We start from the raw sequence: 14,745 nt of genomic DNA on the forward strand, positions 1-14,745 counted from the left end.
AACCGCGTTTCGCGTCGTTTATCGAACGGACGATCGATCGGTACGCATCGTTAACGCACTACATACTAGCTCGACTAAAGACTCCATACACGGAGGAGTGCTCTACGAACGCTCGATCGACGCGCTGCGCATCGTATAAGAAAACAACACCCTCAAACTTCCTCTAAATCCTCCATTAAATTCCAGCATCGATCGAAACGACGCCTCGATCTCACGAAAAATATATATAAACAGCTAATCGATGACTAATCGATGAGCAGCGCGTCGAGAGCACAGAGAAAAGGGCAAGACTCACCCTTGGTCCATCCTATCGACGGGTCCGCCAGGTCCCATCATCGCTGGATGTCCAGGCCCGATAGGCCCTGTCATCGGGTGGCCTGGTCCGAACGGGCTTCCAGGCGGCATACCGTATTGAGGTCCACCGAAGGGCTGTCCGTGCGATGGAAAGTGAGGATTCCCTGCTCCTGGGGGTACGAACGGCGGTCCCGAGGATCCAGGTCGTCCGACGAACTGCGGCGGTCCACCGGACGGCGAGCCAAACGGGCTTGGGCCGGGCCCATTGTACGGTGGCCCGGAATTATTCGGTGGCGGTGGGAAACCGGACGAATTAGGCGGCGGTCCAGGACCCGGGGTCGAGGAACCGCTCGGCGCCGGCGAGGCAGTATACTGAGGTGTCGCGGAACCAGGCGGTGGTCCCTGATAGGGAGGCGCCCCGGCTGGGCTGCCAGCACCGCCGGGGAACGGGCTTGGGCCCTGGAAGCCCGCATTACTCGGTGGACCACCTGTACTGTTGTAAGGACCGGAGCCAGGGCCACCACCCTGGCCAACGGAGTTGGGCGTAAAGGGCGATGCCTCTGAGCCGGGCGGCGGGCCCTTCCAAGAGGCTGGTGTTCCCGGATCCTCCAGTGTGGTGGTGGCTGCCAATGGCGTGTTCAAGCGGCTACAGCCTGGAAATTCAAAGTCATTGCATTAGTGGCGGGGTATTTCAATGGGAACGTGTAACTGGAACGTTCAAGTCGAGCATGAATTCTAGCTGCTAGGACATGATACTTGCTCCAAATTTGAGAACAACGATACTGCGGCAAGAAAATGTAGATTGGAACAATGTACGTATCAATGAAGTATCTCTTCGGTGTGCCATTGCGTATAATAGTACAGAGAATGGATGGAATAACATTTGAGATACATTGTAAAGTTTCTATTATTCGATTAGACGTAGTACTTTAAAAGTAAAACGCCTCGACGTGCATAAAAACTGTATCGTGGTACGCTTAACGCATAATACACAAGGAATCGGATAGCCAACTACTACTTAAAGCTTATAAATACTCAATGTAGACGATTAACCTTCTTATTGCGTGCTTATTTTACCTACGTCTCGTATCACATCGCTCTAGACGACATTGTACAAGCCGTGCTCGCAAAAACTATGCCTCTGTATAATGTAAACAATGCTACAGAACGGACTTTGCATCGAGAACACGTTGCACAAGATTCTACACGGTACAACGTATCCACGAAGCTCAATACGGACTAAGAAACGAAAGTAAATCACCATTGTTTGTCCCATTGGCCTTCATTGTCCTATCGTCACCCAGCTCATTCCATTGCACCGATCACCCACTGTGTAGCAATCAGCACTGGCGAGAAAACGTCAATCGTCGTCGATGCACTTAATTCACGATCGACGCGGGGTCGAAAAAGCGTCACGCTCGAATTGGTCCGCGTCGCGTACAGCAACAGAAACCGAATTCACAGTTGCTTGAAGGTTATGTGCCGGCAACCTAACCTAGAGCGCGATTGGAACGCGTTTCGCGAGGCCTACGACGGCGTGGGCACTTGAAACGCACGAACCACGACTCGCGATACTTTTCAAGAGTCGGTACACGCAGTCTGTCGACGCACTGTCTCATGGAAAACTGTGAAAGGTAACGATAACGACGAGCACCTGTACGGTCGCGTTGCCGGCATTTTCACGCTGATTTTCGAGCTGTTTCAACACGTTCCGGCAGCCTTCCAGTCGAGATCCAGCCGCGCACCCGCTGTTAGGCGCGTGCACAGGTCCGACATCACGCTAATCTTCATTCATTTTGCCGTCACATTGCAAAAAAAATTCACGATCGTCCAAACACAAATGACCCGGTGCAAGAGAGAGAAAGAGAGAGGGGAGAGAGAGAGAAGAGGCAAGCGCGAATAAACACCACCAGAGTCAACAGACGACTCACGCCAGGGACGTAGCGCGCTGGTGGCGCCACAGCGCCTGCGTGCGTGTTCACGCGAGCTGTTCGATGCACGCGTTCTATTCACATCGAGCCGAGCACGACGATACCGCGAGAACGAATCGTAAAGAAGAAGCGAGAGAAGCCTCGTTTCGTTTATCGCGCGACCGCTCCGTCGTATCCATCGAGCGGAGGACCAGGTTGCATCGTAAACAGTCGCGGACGAGCGCGACGCTCTCGACGCGGACGATACGAAACGTCAAGTTTCAGCTGTCAAGACGACGCTTTCGCCTTCCCGTAGAGAATACAGGAAGCCCGGCGTGGAACGCGCGACGGTACGAAAAAAAAGTCACTAGTCCCCGGCACTTTCACTCGCGATTTGTCACTCACACGTGCACCGCGTCGCGACGACTCGCGGAAATACACGTACGCACGTGCGCCAGGGGTGTAGCTAGTCGGCACACGCACCTAGCGGCAAACCGGACTGTCTGCTCCTCCCACGGGCCACGTGTTCTCGGTATTCGCACTCTCTGTCCCTTCTAGCTGCCCGCGCCCGGGTGTCAACTGGATTTCTTCCTCGGTCGTAGCCAATAATTCTTATTAGACGCGTGAGAATCGAGTGACGCTGCCATTTTCACGAAACTGACTGCATCAGCCGACGCGGCAGCAACGACTGGCTGACACCCCGCCCAAACACGCTGAAAGCACACCCCGTCAAGAAGAAAGTACACACACGTACAGCTCCGTGGATCGTCTTTTCCTTCGCTTCGTTTGCCCTTTCGTACCTTTAAGCACGCCACGCGCACTCTCCTTTTCTCTCCCCCCTCTCACCCTCTCTCGCTCTTTCTCTCTCTCTCTCTCTCTCTCTCTCTCTCTCTCTCTCCCTCTCTCACTCCGTATCGGACAAAGATTGCTCGGACGTTCGACACGCCGCGTGTTCCGTATATACCGCGAGTCACCAGCGACTCGCCTAGCTTTCTCTCGATCCTGCCTCAAAACCGTCGCCAAAAGTAATCCGATCGTATTGATTCTAAGCGGCGCGGGTAGCTTCGGGTAATTACGCGGCTGATATTCCTCGCGCGTCCACCGAAAAAACTTTTCACGCGATTTTTCTTCCCTCCCCCGGCCCCAGAAGTGCGAGCCGTCCACCGATGCGCCCCCGCGTTCCTTGTCCCACGGCTCCGTTCCTTTGGCCCTCTTGATATCCGTGTCGCACGTCCGCGACGGTAAGCCGCGCGATTAATTTGAATGCCCGAGAGTTATCACTCTCCGGTTGACTGTAATTTCCGATCGATTAATCAAGAGGAAACTTTGACAACGCGGTGTCGCCTGTTGCATGCTCCGAACGGCTTTCTCTCTCTCTCTCTCTCTCTCTCTCTCTCTCTCTCTCTCTCTCTCTCTCTCTCTCTCTCTCTGTGTGTGTATATACGAGCTGCAGCAACGTAATAGCGTTGATTCGTAAACAACACGAGACGCCGGTGACGGTCCGTTCGTAAAGAGCGACGCGGCGCCGGTAGGACAAGCCAGGCGAGAAAACAGTCGCACGCAACCAACAAGCGCGACAGTCGAACACGCGTGTTAACGCGACACTCTCTCCCGCTCTCGGGTTATACCTCGCACCTTCTACCGTCGATTGAAAATCGAACGCTGTCCCCCTGCGGCCAATTAGAAACTGACGGTGACATTCGGCAACATTCGCGGCGTTTCTTCGATCCCCCTGCTGTTTAACGCACCAGCCTAGCGTTGCACTCGAGCGGTAACTCGTGACTTTCCGCGTGTGCCACGGGCAGAAAGCGTAGCGCACAAAGGAACACACGTCACCAGGCCGAGGAGTAACGCGAAGCGATCGAGCACGAACGACAATTACCGAAAACACACGCGTATCCACGCCGTTCCATTCATGGAGGACGCACGACGCGGTGGCGTGGCTCGCCGAACGATTACGTCGAAGAAACGAGAGAAAAGAAACGAGAGAGAGAGATAGAGATAGAAAAGAACGGAAAAGAAAAGAAAAGAGGAGAGGAGAGGAACGGAAAAAAAAATTCGGGCGAACTAGACCAGGCACGATTCCCGTGGTGGGCAAAGAAAAAAGTAGAACGGTCGACGGGAGACTCGTTCACCGGCGCGGCGTTCGTTTCGCGAGAACTAAGCGACGGATCGCCGAGTACGCGGCCGAGACGTTGTGGTAAAACATGCAAGACGACGCGAGGAGGCAGCTGTTCCACGTGGAGCGTCGCCCACGGATGCGTACGGCCCTGCGCCGAGAGCTAAACCCCCGACCGCAACGGGACTGCTGCGCCTCGCCACAGTTACTCTTTTCTGTCACCGCCGCAGCCGCCGCACTCGCCACTTTTACACGACGAAAAAATTGCCCCGTGGACTCTCGGTGCTGACCGCGTCCGCCGTCCACGAAATCCTGACCGATCGCGCGCGATCATCGGAGATCAAAGGGACACCCCTCGGCGAGGGATGGTTTTCGCGCGTGCAATGGCGCACCGAGGCCGCCACATTTTTTCTCGCTCTCCTCGTCGTTTCAAAGTCCCTCCCGCGCGTCGCGGGGGACTCAACACTCGCCGGTTGACAGTGTCACCCTAAAAATCAATAAGGGGTTCACCCTCGACCCTGCCCACCCTCTTCCACCTCCTCCTCCTCCTCCTCCTGCACCTTTCTCTGCTTCCTCCTCCTCTACCACCGCCGCCTCCGCCTCCACCTCCGCCTCTCTTACTCTCTGCGTTTATCCCAGGAACGTATAGCGGGGGTCGATGGGTCGGTAAGGTTATGGTGGTCAGACGACCAGTCATTCTATTAGGCGGCGATGCGACGCCAGGAGGCCTGCTAACCTTCAAACGCGAGGTTCAACCTGTTTTCTGTCCATCCGAGATTTCCACTGCCAGTCGATTTCGCGCGCGCCTCTTCCTCGATTCTTTTCTTCTCTCCCGTGCAATGTTTTTTTTTTTTTTTTTCGTTTCACCGCGAGACTACTCGCAGCGGCGAGTACAACACGGCGTTTCGCGTCGAAAGTATCGAGAGTACCGGTGGACGCATCCGGGCAGAACTACTTAACTGCATCTCTCTGCGTCTCCGAGCAACGGCCGTTCATTTTTCCGTCCTTTTCGTTCGGCTGGCGGCGTTATGCTTCCTTGTTCCCTGGCGAGTCGTTCGAATAGAAAGGCGGCAACAACGGGAAACTATGCCGACCTACCTCACCGCCGCGTCGAACTACCGGAAAACGGAGAAGATCGGTTCACGAGGCTGAAAGTTACGCGGATCGGCGCAGGAACACTTTCTAAAATTTTTGCTAGTCGTTACCGTCGTCGCCGACTGACACCGGTTAAAATGCGAGATCACCTCAACCTACTCTACACCGTTCGAAAGACTCGGGGAAAGCGTAAACATCGACCCACAATAATTAACGGTTACCCGGGAATATTGCTCGATTAATCTTACGATTACGCTCGACGCTGGTTTCTAGCCACCTTTCTCTCCTACCACGAAACGGTAAAATGAAAAGAGGAAAAAGAAAAGTTTAGATTCGATTATTTCGTCTACCTGATGCGAGTACGCTCCTCGGTTCCATCTCCCGTCATCCTCTAATCCATCGTCCCTCTCTCTGGCAGACGAATAGCAAATGGAACCAGGATGGAAATCGCGAAGCGAGTCTCCAGGCCGGGAAACTTGGGAAGGTCGCGCGTGTCAGGCGAGAAAACCGCGGACATAAGAGAGCAGGCTTGATTCGCTGTCACGCGAGCGACGATGGCACACTGTACTGTCGGTACGCACGGCATTCTCGATGCCTATCTGTCGGTGAAGGCACGATTCGATAACCCGCGATTCGGGGTCAGTATGGCCGCCTTTTATACCCCGGAGACGGTGAAAAGTCGCCTTCAGTGACAGCCGATGCGTCGCCGAACGAGAGCCGCGCGATTCCGGGGAACAACTTTTGCCCGGTGGCTCGTTAACGAGGGCAGCTTTTCACGCGGCGACCGCTCGACGAGCGAGATGACACACGCGCGTAATTAGAATCGTGAATGGGCCGTGGCATAGAGGCACCCTCCGATCTATTGGAAGAGAAAACCGGCTGTCTATCCCGTTTCATTTATTTATTTATTTATTTATTTCTACTTCCGTCCGTTTGTTCCCGTCAAATGCGACGCCTTTGAGGATACATAAATGCTGGCTGGCGTCGTTAGGCGACGAAATAGCGTAAAAGCGGTCTGAAGTTTCTAGGTTCGTTACTGTGCGCGCCGCTCGAGCGAGTGCGCGGCACGCTTCAAAGTTTTCAATGCAAATTTCAATGCGAATGATACACCGGCTAACTTTGCCCGCGGTACCAGGATAAGCTTCTTTCACCGTGTCCCGCGATTTTCCACTCGTTTTCTCTCTGCTCACCGAGTTCGCGAATAAATTTCGCGCGAATCGCGCTGGCTAAATCTCTCGTAAAAGGCGATCGATATCTATCACCGGAACGCGTGCTGTCGTGCAGGCCGGAAAGAGAGATCTCGTCGGACGCGCAGGTTCGATTTTTCCCGTACCCGCGATACGATAACTTTTTAGCCCGCAAAACCATACGCGGAGATATCCGCGGCGAACGCGCGGCGAGCTGAATGACAGTTGCGGACAGCTCGTACGTAAGCACGTTCCACTGACCCTGGCCGAAACGATCCGGACGAGCTGAAACAACCGACGACCCCTTTTGCCACCACGTGCTCCCGTCTCTCCGAACCTATTCCCGGCCAGCGGAAACCCGCGCGCCGTTCAGCGCGAGATATTACGATAAGTTTCATTCATACAAACTTTCGAACAAATCTCGACCTTCGGAAACCGCGGCGGGACGAAGTCTGTGAGCGGCCCGCGGACCCGAGCAAGCCCAACTCGACTTCCATTACGCTCGAGAGCGGCGTTTTCACGACGATTCGAGCGCTCGATCGTCTCGATAACGGACGGTGGCGAACGAGTTGGCCGATGTCCGTCGACGACTGCGTTTCGATGCGAAACCTGCGAGAGTTGCGAATAGGATAACAGAAGGACGACGATGCGGTGTCGAGGGAGGCTCGAACTGGGAAGGAAACTGCCCGGAACCGGGGTAAGAGTTGGGAAAAGTATCGCGACTCTTCGTGGATTGTTCGCAGCTGTTCCTAAGTGGACTCGGAAGCTTGGTAGTTCGGTGAAACAAGTTGGATCCGCGGAAAGGCACGAAGGGAAGGCCAGAAGAGCAAGTTGGTGGTTGGCTGTAGCGGGGTGGCACGATGAGAGTAGATGGCCACGGGGGGAGAAGCCGTACGTCGAAGAGAGAGAGAGAGAGAAAGAGAGAGGATTGGTCGATACGGTAAACTATTGTCTGGTGGGTGAAGTGTTCACGAGAGAACTGGGCGGAAGACAGCTCTTCGCGTCGGTTACGTGCATTCTCTGGTACGCGCGAAACGCCAAGATATGACGTGCTCGTCACCGCAACGACGTTCAAGCGCGTCCAAGAAACCCCGCGCCTTCGTCTACGTCAGGGTAACCCTTCGCGCTTGGCCCCTCGATCGATACCAGTGTACGAATCAATTTTTACGCCGTTACCGACCGAGACCAGGTCTCGACGATTCCCCACGTTCCAATTTGGACACCTGGTAGCCGCAACGCAGCTCGCGTTCACGTAAAATACCAGATATTCCCCACTTCGCGTAAAGAAGTTGCGTTCTGAAATTTACCCAGCGAGCAAGCACGGCGCGAATCGTTTGAATTTCAAACTGATCGTCGATGCGCTGGAAAACCCTGTGCTTTACTGTTCCGATTGACTTTTAAAGGGCTACTATATCGGTTCCCTTACAAAACAATCCTTGAACCGCTCGTTCGTTTGTGAAGTCTCGTCGTTTCCGGGACGCCCTGTGCGACAGAATCGTTCGATGGTAGTGTCGGGTGATGAAATCGCGTTAGTCGCGAGATTAAATTCGTCGCGGAATCGTTCGATTCGACAAAGAGGCCGCGCTGAATTTTCGCGAGGCACGGGAATACCCGAGAATTTCGCCTCCGTATACGAGATTCGCGCTGGTGCGCTGCGTACACAAAGGTGGTTTAGCATGCGGCGATGCGCGACAATCCTACATCGTAGCGTGTTTGTCGATTGCCACCGGGGGATGGCGAGGTAAACACAATTCCACCCTACCAGCTTGTTCTATTCCCCGCGTGTACCTATCTGTTCTCGTCTAGGAACACCGTGAAGGGACCGTTCCCGTACGCCGCGCGGTTCGATCGCCTGACTAACCTTTATGCCGACGACCGATAATTAAAATTCAGACCGGACGAGAAAATCGACCAATGAACGCGCGCCTTACGGAGGACCAGCGGGACGGACGGGTACAGATCTAGCGAACGATTGGCCATTTTTGAACGCGACCACTACGTAATTCAACCGAAGGTATGCTCGATTCGTTTTCACGGAATTTACCCGTGCAACGCGATGCGATAGGGCGGCGTTTAAAAATAATCAGCGGGAAAAACGGAGTAGAAATGATTTTGTGAGCCGCGTCTACCATTACCGGACTGGTTAAACAGGTTATCAGTTTATAGCCACCGTAAAGAAATTTTAAATTTCGCGGCACATGCCCGTGCATTCCGTGGTATCGTCTTTTTTCTCTCGTTTCAGCCGTTTCGCCGAGTTCGTAGTACACCGTGCACAGGATTCGATCGAGGTACATAAAACTAAGGTATTCCTGTTGCTTTCGTTTCCACATAAATGCGTTCCTTTTGCGCGTGCAGAATCCGACTACTTTGAGAATAGTATCGAGTACTATCGAACGATACTTACTTGATCGGTTCCTAAAGAAATAGAAATTATGGTTAGTTATGTGCTTTGGATCTCGAACAAGGATCGATTCGTTTAGAATTCGCTTAAAATTCAAGTGTTTCAAGACTAATTACATCGTTTCTAGAGGGAACTATATTCGCTCGCTTCGGCCCTATCAATAACGAAATCGTTCGTAGTAGATATTTTATTTCCAATTTAGGAACTGAAATGCCCATATAATAAAAAATATTCGTATCGTAATAATAATTATTATTAAATTGGGAAACGAGGGTTACGCTAAAAAGTCACTGCTAAGTATACAAAATGAAGAAAAAACTCGCAGAAGAAAAACAAAAAAAATACGAACATAGACTTTCTTTTCTATCAATATTAATCGTTCTCTAATTTTTCTCTGTATATTCCTCATTCATACATTCACGTTACATCGCGCGACTTTTATATATATATATATATATCTTCCTCTCTCTCTCATTCTCTCTGTTTTTCTTTTCGCGCACACAAACACACGCGCGCTCACATTCTTTCGTCTTCTACTCTCTTTCTTCGCTTACGAATTATAAAAATCGAGATTTAAAACAACCACGATGATAACAAAACAAAAGAAAAATTACATTAACTCTTTCGTATGGAATTTTGCACTTCCGTTATTTTCTTCGTTTAAACTTTCTTCCTACCATCTTATAGTCTCTCTAATTGATAAAGGGCTCGTTAAAAGCACATACAAACGACTGTTGTCATCGTTCGATTTTCAATGTCACTATCTAAGCAGTTTTATGGCACGTTCGCATTTTCGTACAAGCCCTTCCTTTCTCCGTCGTTTTCGTTCCTCCCTTTGAGAAAAAGAAAATCTTTCTCTTTCTCTCTCTCTCTGTTCTTCGCGCGGTTTCTTTCGCATCTTCTTTTAGTCGTTGTCAAACGAACCGCGCGGAATTATACCGATTCGCAACAGTAACGAACCCATCTTTGATATACGCGCACACGCTGAAACCAAAAGTCTTTTTGTCTTCGAGTACGCTTTATCAGACTCGGACGTGAAAAAGATCTATCTTGAGATCGTGATTACTTTCACATTGTCTACGGTCTTTGCTGATATTTCCGACGGTTCTTGTGTTTTCGTAAGAGAAGAAAAAAAAAAAGAAACGGACAACTTTGAAGAAAACAACTACTTTCCTCGTGGAAATACTTTGCAACGTAGCACCATTGGGACAGGAAAAGCATTTCAAGGCATGCTTGATAAAAAGAAAAATGTTCTATTGTAAAAATGAAAGAAATAATACACGTTCCGTTCGAACCCTCTTTCGGACGATGATTTGCGACGAGTGAAACGAAAAAAAAAAAAGGAAACTGCGTTCGTCAACGCGTCGGGCGTAGCTCGAAGATCTCTCGGTAAACCGCGTTCGCAACATTTGCAACAACGCTCGTCGCTTTACTCTTATCATATTTATTTTATTTTATTTATTTATTTATTTTTTTGTTGCAAAAAGAACCTCCAAACATGAACAACTTATCGTTGAAAGACATCGATATAGAAATCTGATTTCGCTAGAACGGTCCGGCAAAGACCTTACACTCTTGTACGTCTTAGGTTTACGAATGCTTTAACGTTATCTGATATTTATTTTTGTCTTTTTTTTTTCCTTTATCAGAGTATCCTAAAACGAACAAATTCTATCAATATGTCTACGTGTAACATGGATATACCATCGGTACTTTTTCATTTCTTTTATCTTTTCTCCAGAATGCTGGTGGCCCGCGATGTTCGATCGCCCACGGCAGCGACCGCGCGTTACTTAAAAATCAGTCGATCATGCGATGGTGCTCTCGTTTAAATCGGAACAAAGGAAAAATTCGTGCGTTCTCTCTTGTTACCATCCGTCAGCTTTTCCAGTGGTGATAACCGTGTGATTTCTCGTGTACAAGAGACATTTTCCTAAACGTATTCTGCAAAATATTGCGTTGCACCCTAAGAAGAATATATATATATAATATACGTAGCGATACGACTATCGTTGGCCACACAAATAAGACAGCCTGTACATTTACTAAATCTTAACGTTCTTACGTAATGTTTAAAGATATAATGCAGAGGAATTTATCTAGCTTAACGTATACGTGATTATATACATTATGTACATGTATCTCGTTGCTATAACATCGCTTGCGTGCACTTATTTGTTAGAACTGAACTACAGATCAGTGTGTATGGTGATTGTATACGTGTCGATACAATGAAAATTGTCTAAACTTACACGGTAGGATAGGGTTCTCGCGACCGTTGCTACACAAGATTTATCGTTATACAATAAACAATTATACGTTTTTGACGATCCGTCGGTTAGAGTTCTCGCGTATATACATATACATATACATATACATATACATATACATATATATATATTTTTTGTTTTTCTTCATTTATTTATATATTTATTTAATTATCACATCGCACGTTCGAAATGAAGGAATTCCGACCCATGACGGACGATCGAATTAATCTCTCGACGAATCTGCGGTTTTAGGAAAAAACAGAAGTGATGGTAGATCACCCGTTGGTTAATTATTCCTTATCGGCTCGACATTGCGGCTATACACACAAAGTTCACGACGAATGAACGTAGAAAAAGTCGTATTTCCGTACGAAAAGAGTCGAATGCATATATTCACCCGTTTCCAATTCGAGTGGCGTTATCTTTTCTTTCTTATCTCTTTTTTCTTTTTTTCGTTTCTTCCTCTCTTTCTTTTCTTTTTTTTTCGATCAGTATCACAGTGCTTTAGTACGCTCTTTTTTTCGCTTAATCGTCGAACATTCTCTCGAATATATATAAAAATTAAAATAACACCGAAAGAATCGTCCCATTGATTTCCGTCTACAACGAAGTTGCCGCGCACGTTATTCCGTTACATATAAAAAATTATTACCTAATTTATTGCATGACATATGCGGGTGTGTATACACCTATATCATTGTCGTCGTCCGATTTTCGTTCACCTCCGTCCATCCACGACGGGTCCCGTTCGCCCTGTGCCGGGCTCGAACGGGAACCACACGCATCTCTCTCGTAGACCCAATCGAATCGCGCGATCGAGTACTTCCGAGCAAGCGTGTTCGAACGAACGATCGATCGATCGATCGATCGAGAAAACCCTCGAAACGGCGCGCGTAAGTATTATTCGCTCTTCTATCGGTGATCGATTCCTCTCCTCTTCGCCCTTCGTTCGTTCAGCCCTCCCTTGAAGCGGGTGGTCTCGATGAAAATAGAATTCGAAGCGAGGAAATCCGACGGATCAGTGTCTTTAGAAATGAAACTCCGACGCACGGTGGGGCATCGGAGGGGCTAGCTAGCATGAGATCCCGTTTGTCTACTTAGACGTTGGGGCAGCCGGCTGGTGCTGCCCCGCCATCCCCAGTCTTGGTTGCGAGGAAGCAAGTAATTCTTTGTAGTACGCGCTGAATTCCGGCGGTAAAAACGACGTGGCAGCCGTGGGCGGAATCGGCGGCGGGAATAAACCGTTATAGAACGCGGAATAGTACATCGGGTCCAAAATTGGTAGGAACTTGCCGGGCGTGTTTGGCAGTTGCGGAAGGTAGGCTGGATTGTTCTGCGGCACCACGGGCACGAAACCCGATGGTATGCTCGGCACGCTGTGCCGTTTTCCAGCCTCGGTTTGCCTCTGTTCCTGTTGCTGGTGTTGCTGCTGCGTGATCAACGATTTGTCGCCCTCGCTGATTCGACGTTGTTGCTGTTGCTGCTGTTGTTGCTGCTGCTGGTGCTGTTGGTGCATGTGATGATGATGGTGGTGTTGATGGTGATGGTGCTGCTGCTGTTGCTGGTATTGTTGTTGTTGGTGGTGTTGTTGGTGTTGATGGTGTTGGTGTTGGTGTTGATGGTGTTGCTGCTGTTGGTGGTGCTGTTGGTGTTGATGTTGGTGGTGCTGTTGGTGTGGATGATGCTGGTGTTGCTCCTTCCCGCTCGTCTCTAGGTTTTTTCTCCTGTCGATCGTGTTCTGATGCTGCATCGTGGCCATTCGCGGGTAGCCACCGGTGTTCAGGTGATTCAGGTTAGGTACGTTCGGTATAACAGGATGACTCGGCTTCCTGGGGGTGTACGGTGAAACCGGTTCGCTCCTGCTCGTATACTTGCCGTTCAGATGTTGCCTCCTTTGCCCGGGGATCGCGTTACTCCTAGGCGGGCTGGGCACCCGAACGTGGCTCGGCGGCACGTTCGCGTGGTTGTTCTTTTGCTTGGGGTTCACGATCGTGATCTCCAAGTTGTTCGAAGCCATTGTCCGACTGTCGAGCACGTTCTGGTAGCCGGGGAAGCTACCCCGTTTCGAACAGTCCGTCGGCCTCTCTTTGATCGTCGACGAGTTCCTCATCTCCAGATTTAACGGATTAGGCCTCGGCACTACAGGTACTTTCACTATTTCTAGGCTCGGTCTCGGGAACACCGACTTGTCGTTGGGCTTCTGCGTCAGGTCGAGAACCCCGCCGTACATTGGATCGTTATTGTTGTGTATCTGATGCGGCTGCAAACGATGCAACGACGGACGATACTTTGGAGGGACAGGAATCTCTTTCGGATCGCCGTACACCATTTTTTCGTTGTGTGCGAATATCGACCTCGACTGCGTCACTTTGGGCGGAAATATCCTACCGTTCGGCACGGTGGGCGGTACGAAACGGTGATTAGCCTGATGCATACCCGACGACGCTGGCGGCGGTACGTTCGCGTTCGCGTACAATTGCAGCAACGCCGCGTTATTTGACGTACCGAGATTTATCACACGGCTGTTCACCACGTTATTGTTGTTCATCGTAATGTTGTTGTTGTTGTTGTTGTTGTTGTTGTTGTTATTGTTGTTATTGTTATTATAATGAGCGGCGGGCTGTTTGACAGGCGTGGTCGGTAACCGCGCCTGATGATGGTGAGAATGCTGATGCTCCTGCGGCGACGACAGCATGTGCCCTATGTCCGGCGTTACGGTGACGGAAATCAACTTGGGAATGGAGTTGGGCGTGACCGGAAGCGGGTACGATATCGGCGGCTTCTCCTCGGATTTCATGGTCGCTGGCGCGGGTGGATTCGTTTGAATCACGCTGGGCCGCGTGTCCAGGTCGACGGCAGTGACCTCGAGACCGCCCTCGCGAAGAATCTCGAGCTTCCGTTTCTTGTAGCTGGGAATGATTATTTTATCCCTACTCGTGTCGCTCTCCGTCTCGAGGTCGATCACCTCCGGCGACCTGGGCGGGACCATCGCCTTCTCCGCGAAGATCGGCTTCTCGCCGAACAACGGGATGTTCTCCTTACCCTGTGCCAGCAGGGTGGTTTGCTTCGAATCGAGTTTGATCTCTTTCATGTCCTTCTCCGGCGGCGGCGTTAACGTGACCACCGTCGAGGCGTTCGTCGCCACTGTGGTCACCGGGAGACCCGGTGGCGAACACGACGGCGGTACTTGTTGCGATATCAGAGGGCTGTTCAGCTGCCTCTCCAAAACGCTTTGACTTCCAGTACTACCGTTCGTGGGCGTGGTAGAGGGTGTACTACTCGGCGTTGAAATTGACGTATTAGAAGAAGGTGGCGGACTTGGCAGTTGGCTGGTTTGTTGGCTGGGCGAGGGTGTACTATTGGCAATCATGGTATTCAACGACTTGAGCCGTTCCGGCTTCACTCGTACGCTACGCAGGGACGAGGTCTTCCCGGTCTCTGTTTTCGGTTTCTCGCTCGAGAGGAACGG

At 50.6% G+C, this 14,745-nt stretch overlaps 2 protein-coding genes across 4 annotated transcripts in view; both read right to left on the reverse strand.

Moving 5' to 3' along the window:
* Positions 1-291: 291 nt before the first annotated feature.
* On the reverse strand, positions 292-2,264 carry LOC143429957 (uncharacterized). Its single transcript, XM_076905846.1, has 2 exons — positions 1,556-2,264; positions 292-947 (listed from the first exon to the last, which is right to left on the reverse strand). The coding sequence occupies exons 1-2, from the start codon at positions 1,578-1,580 to the stop codon at positions 292-294; spliced, it is 681 nt and encodes a 226-aa protein (XP_076761961.1). The 5' UTR covers positions 1,581-2,264.
* A 9,996-nt stretch (positions 2,265-12,260) lies between these two features.
* The window catches only part of LOC143429941 (uncharacterized), a 120,859-nt gene continuing 118,374 nt past the window's right edge, over positions 12,261-14,745 (reverse strand). For 2 of the 3 annotated variants that reach the window (XM_076905813.1, XM_076905812.1), the window contains one exon: positions 12,261-14,745. In XM_076905813.1, coding sequence (XP_076761928.1) covers positions 12,370-14,745 — 2,376 coding nt within the window. In that variant the 3' untranslated portion in view covers positions 12,261-12,369. The other variant, XM_076905811.1, reaches the window with a different exon arrangement.

Source organism: Xylocopa sonorina, chromosome 12 (assembly GCF_050948175.1).
Source record: "Xylocopa sonorina isolate GNS202 chromosome 12, iyXylSono1_principal, whole genome shotgun sequence".
Taxonomy (NCBI): domain Eukaryota; kingdom Metazoa; phylum Arthropoda; class Insecta; order Hymenoptera; family Apidae; genus Xylocopa; species Xylocopa sonorina.

What these genes read in the sequence shown, in the direction of transcription:
- LOC143429957 (XM_076905846.1), bottom strand. Translation starts at nt 1,580, where the DNA reads ATGAAGGCCAATGGGACAAACAATG. An exon ending in GGCCAATGGGACAAACAATG is followed by an intron (nt 948 to 1,555) that starts GTGATTTACTTT and finishes TTGAATTTCCAG; the next exon opens with GCTGTAGCCGCTTGAACACG.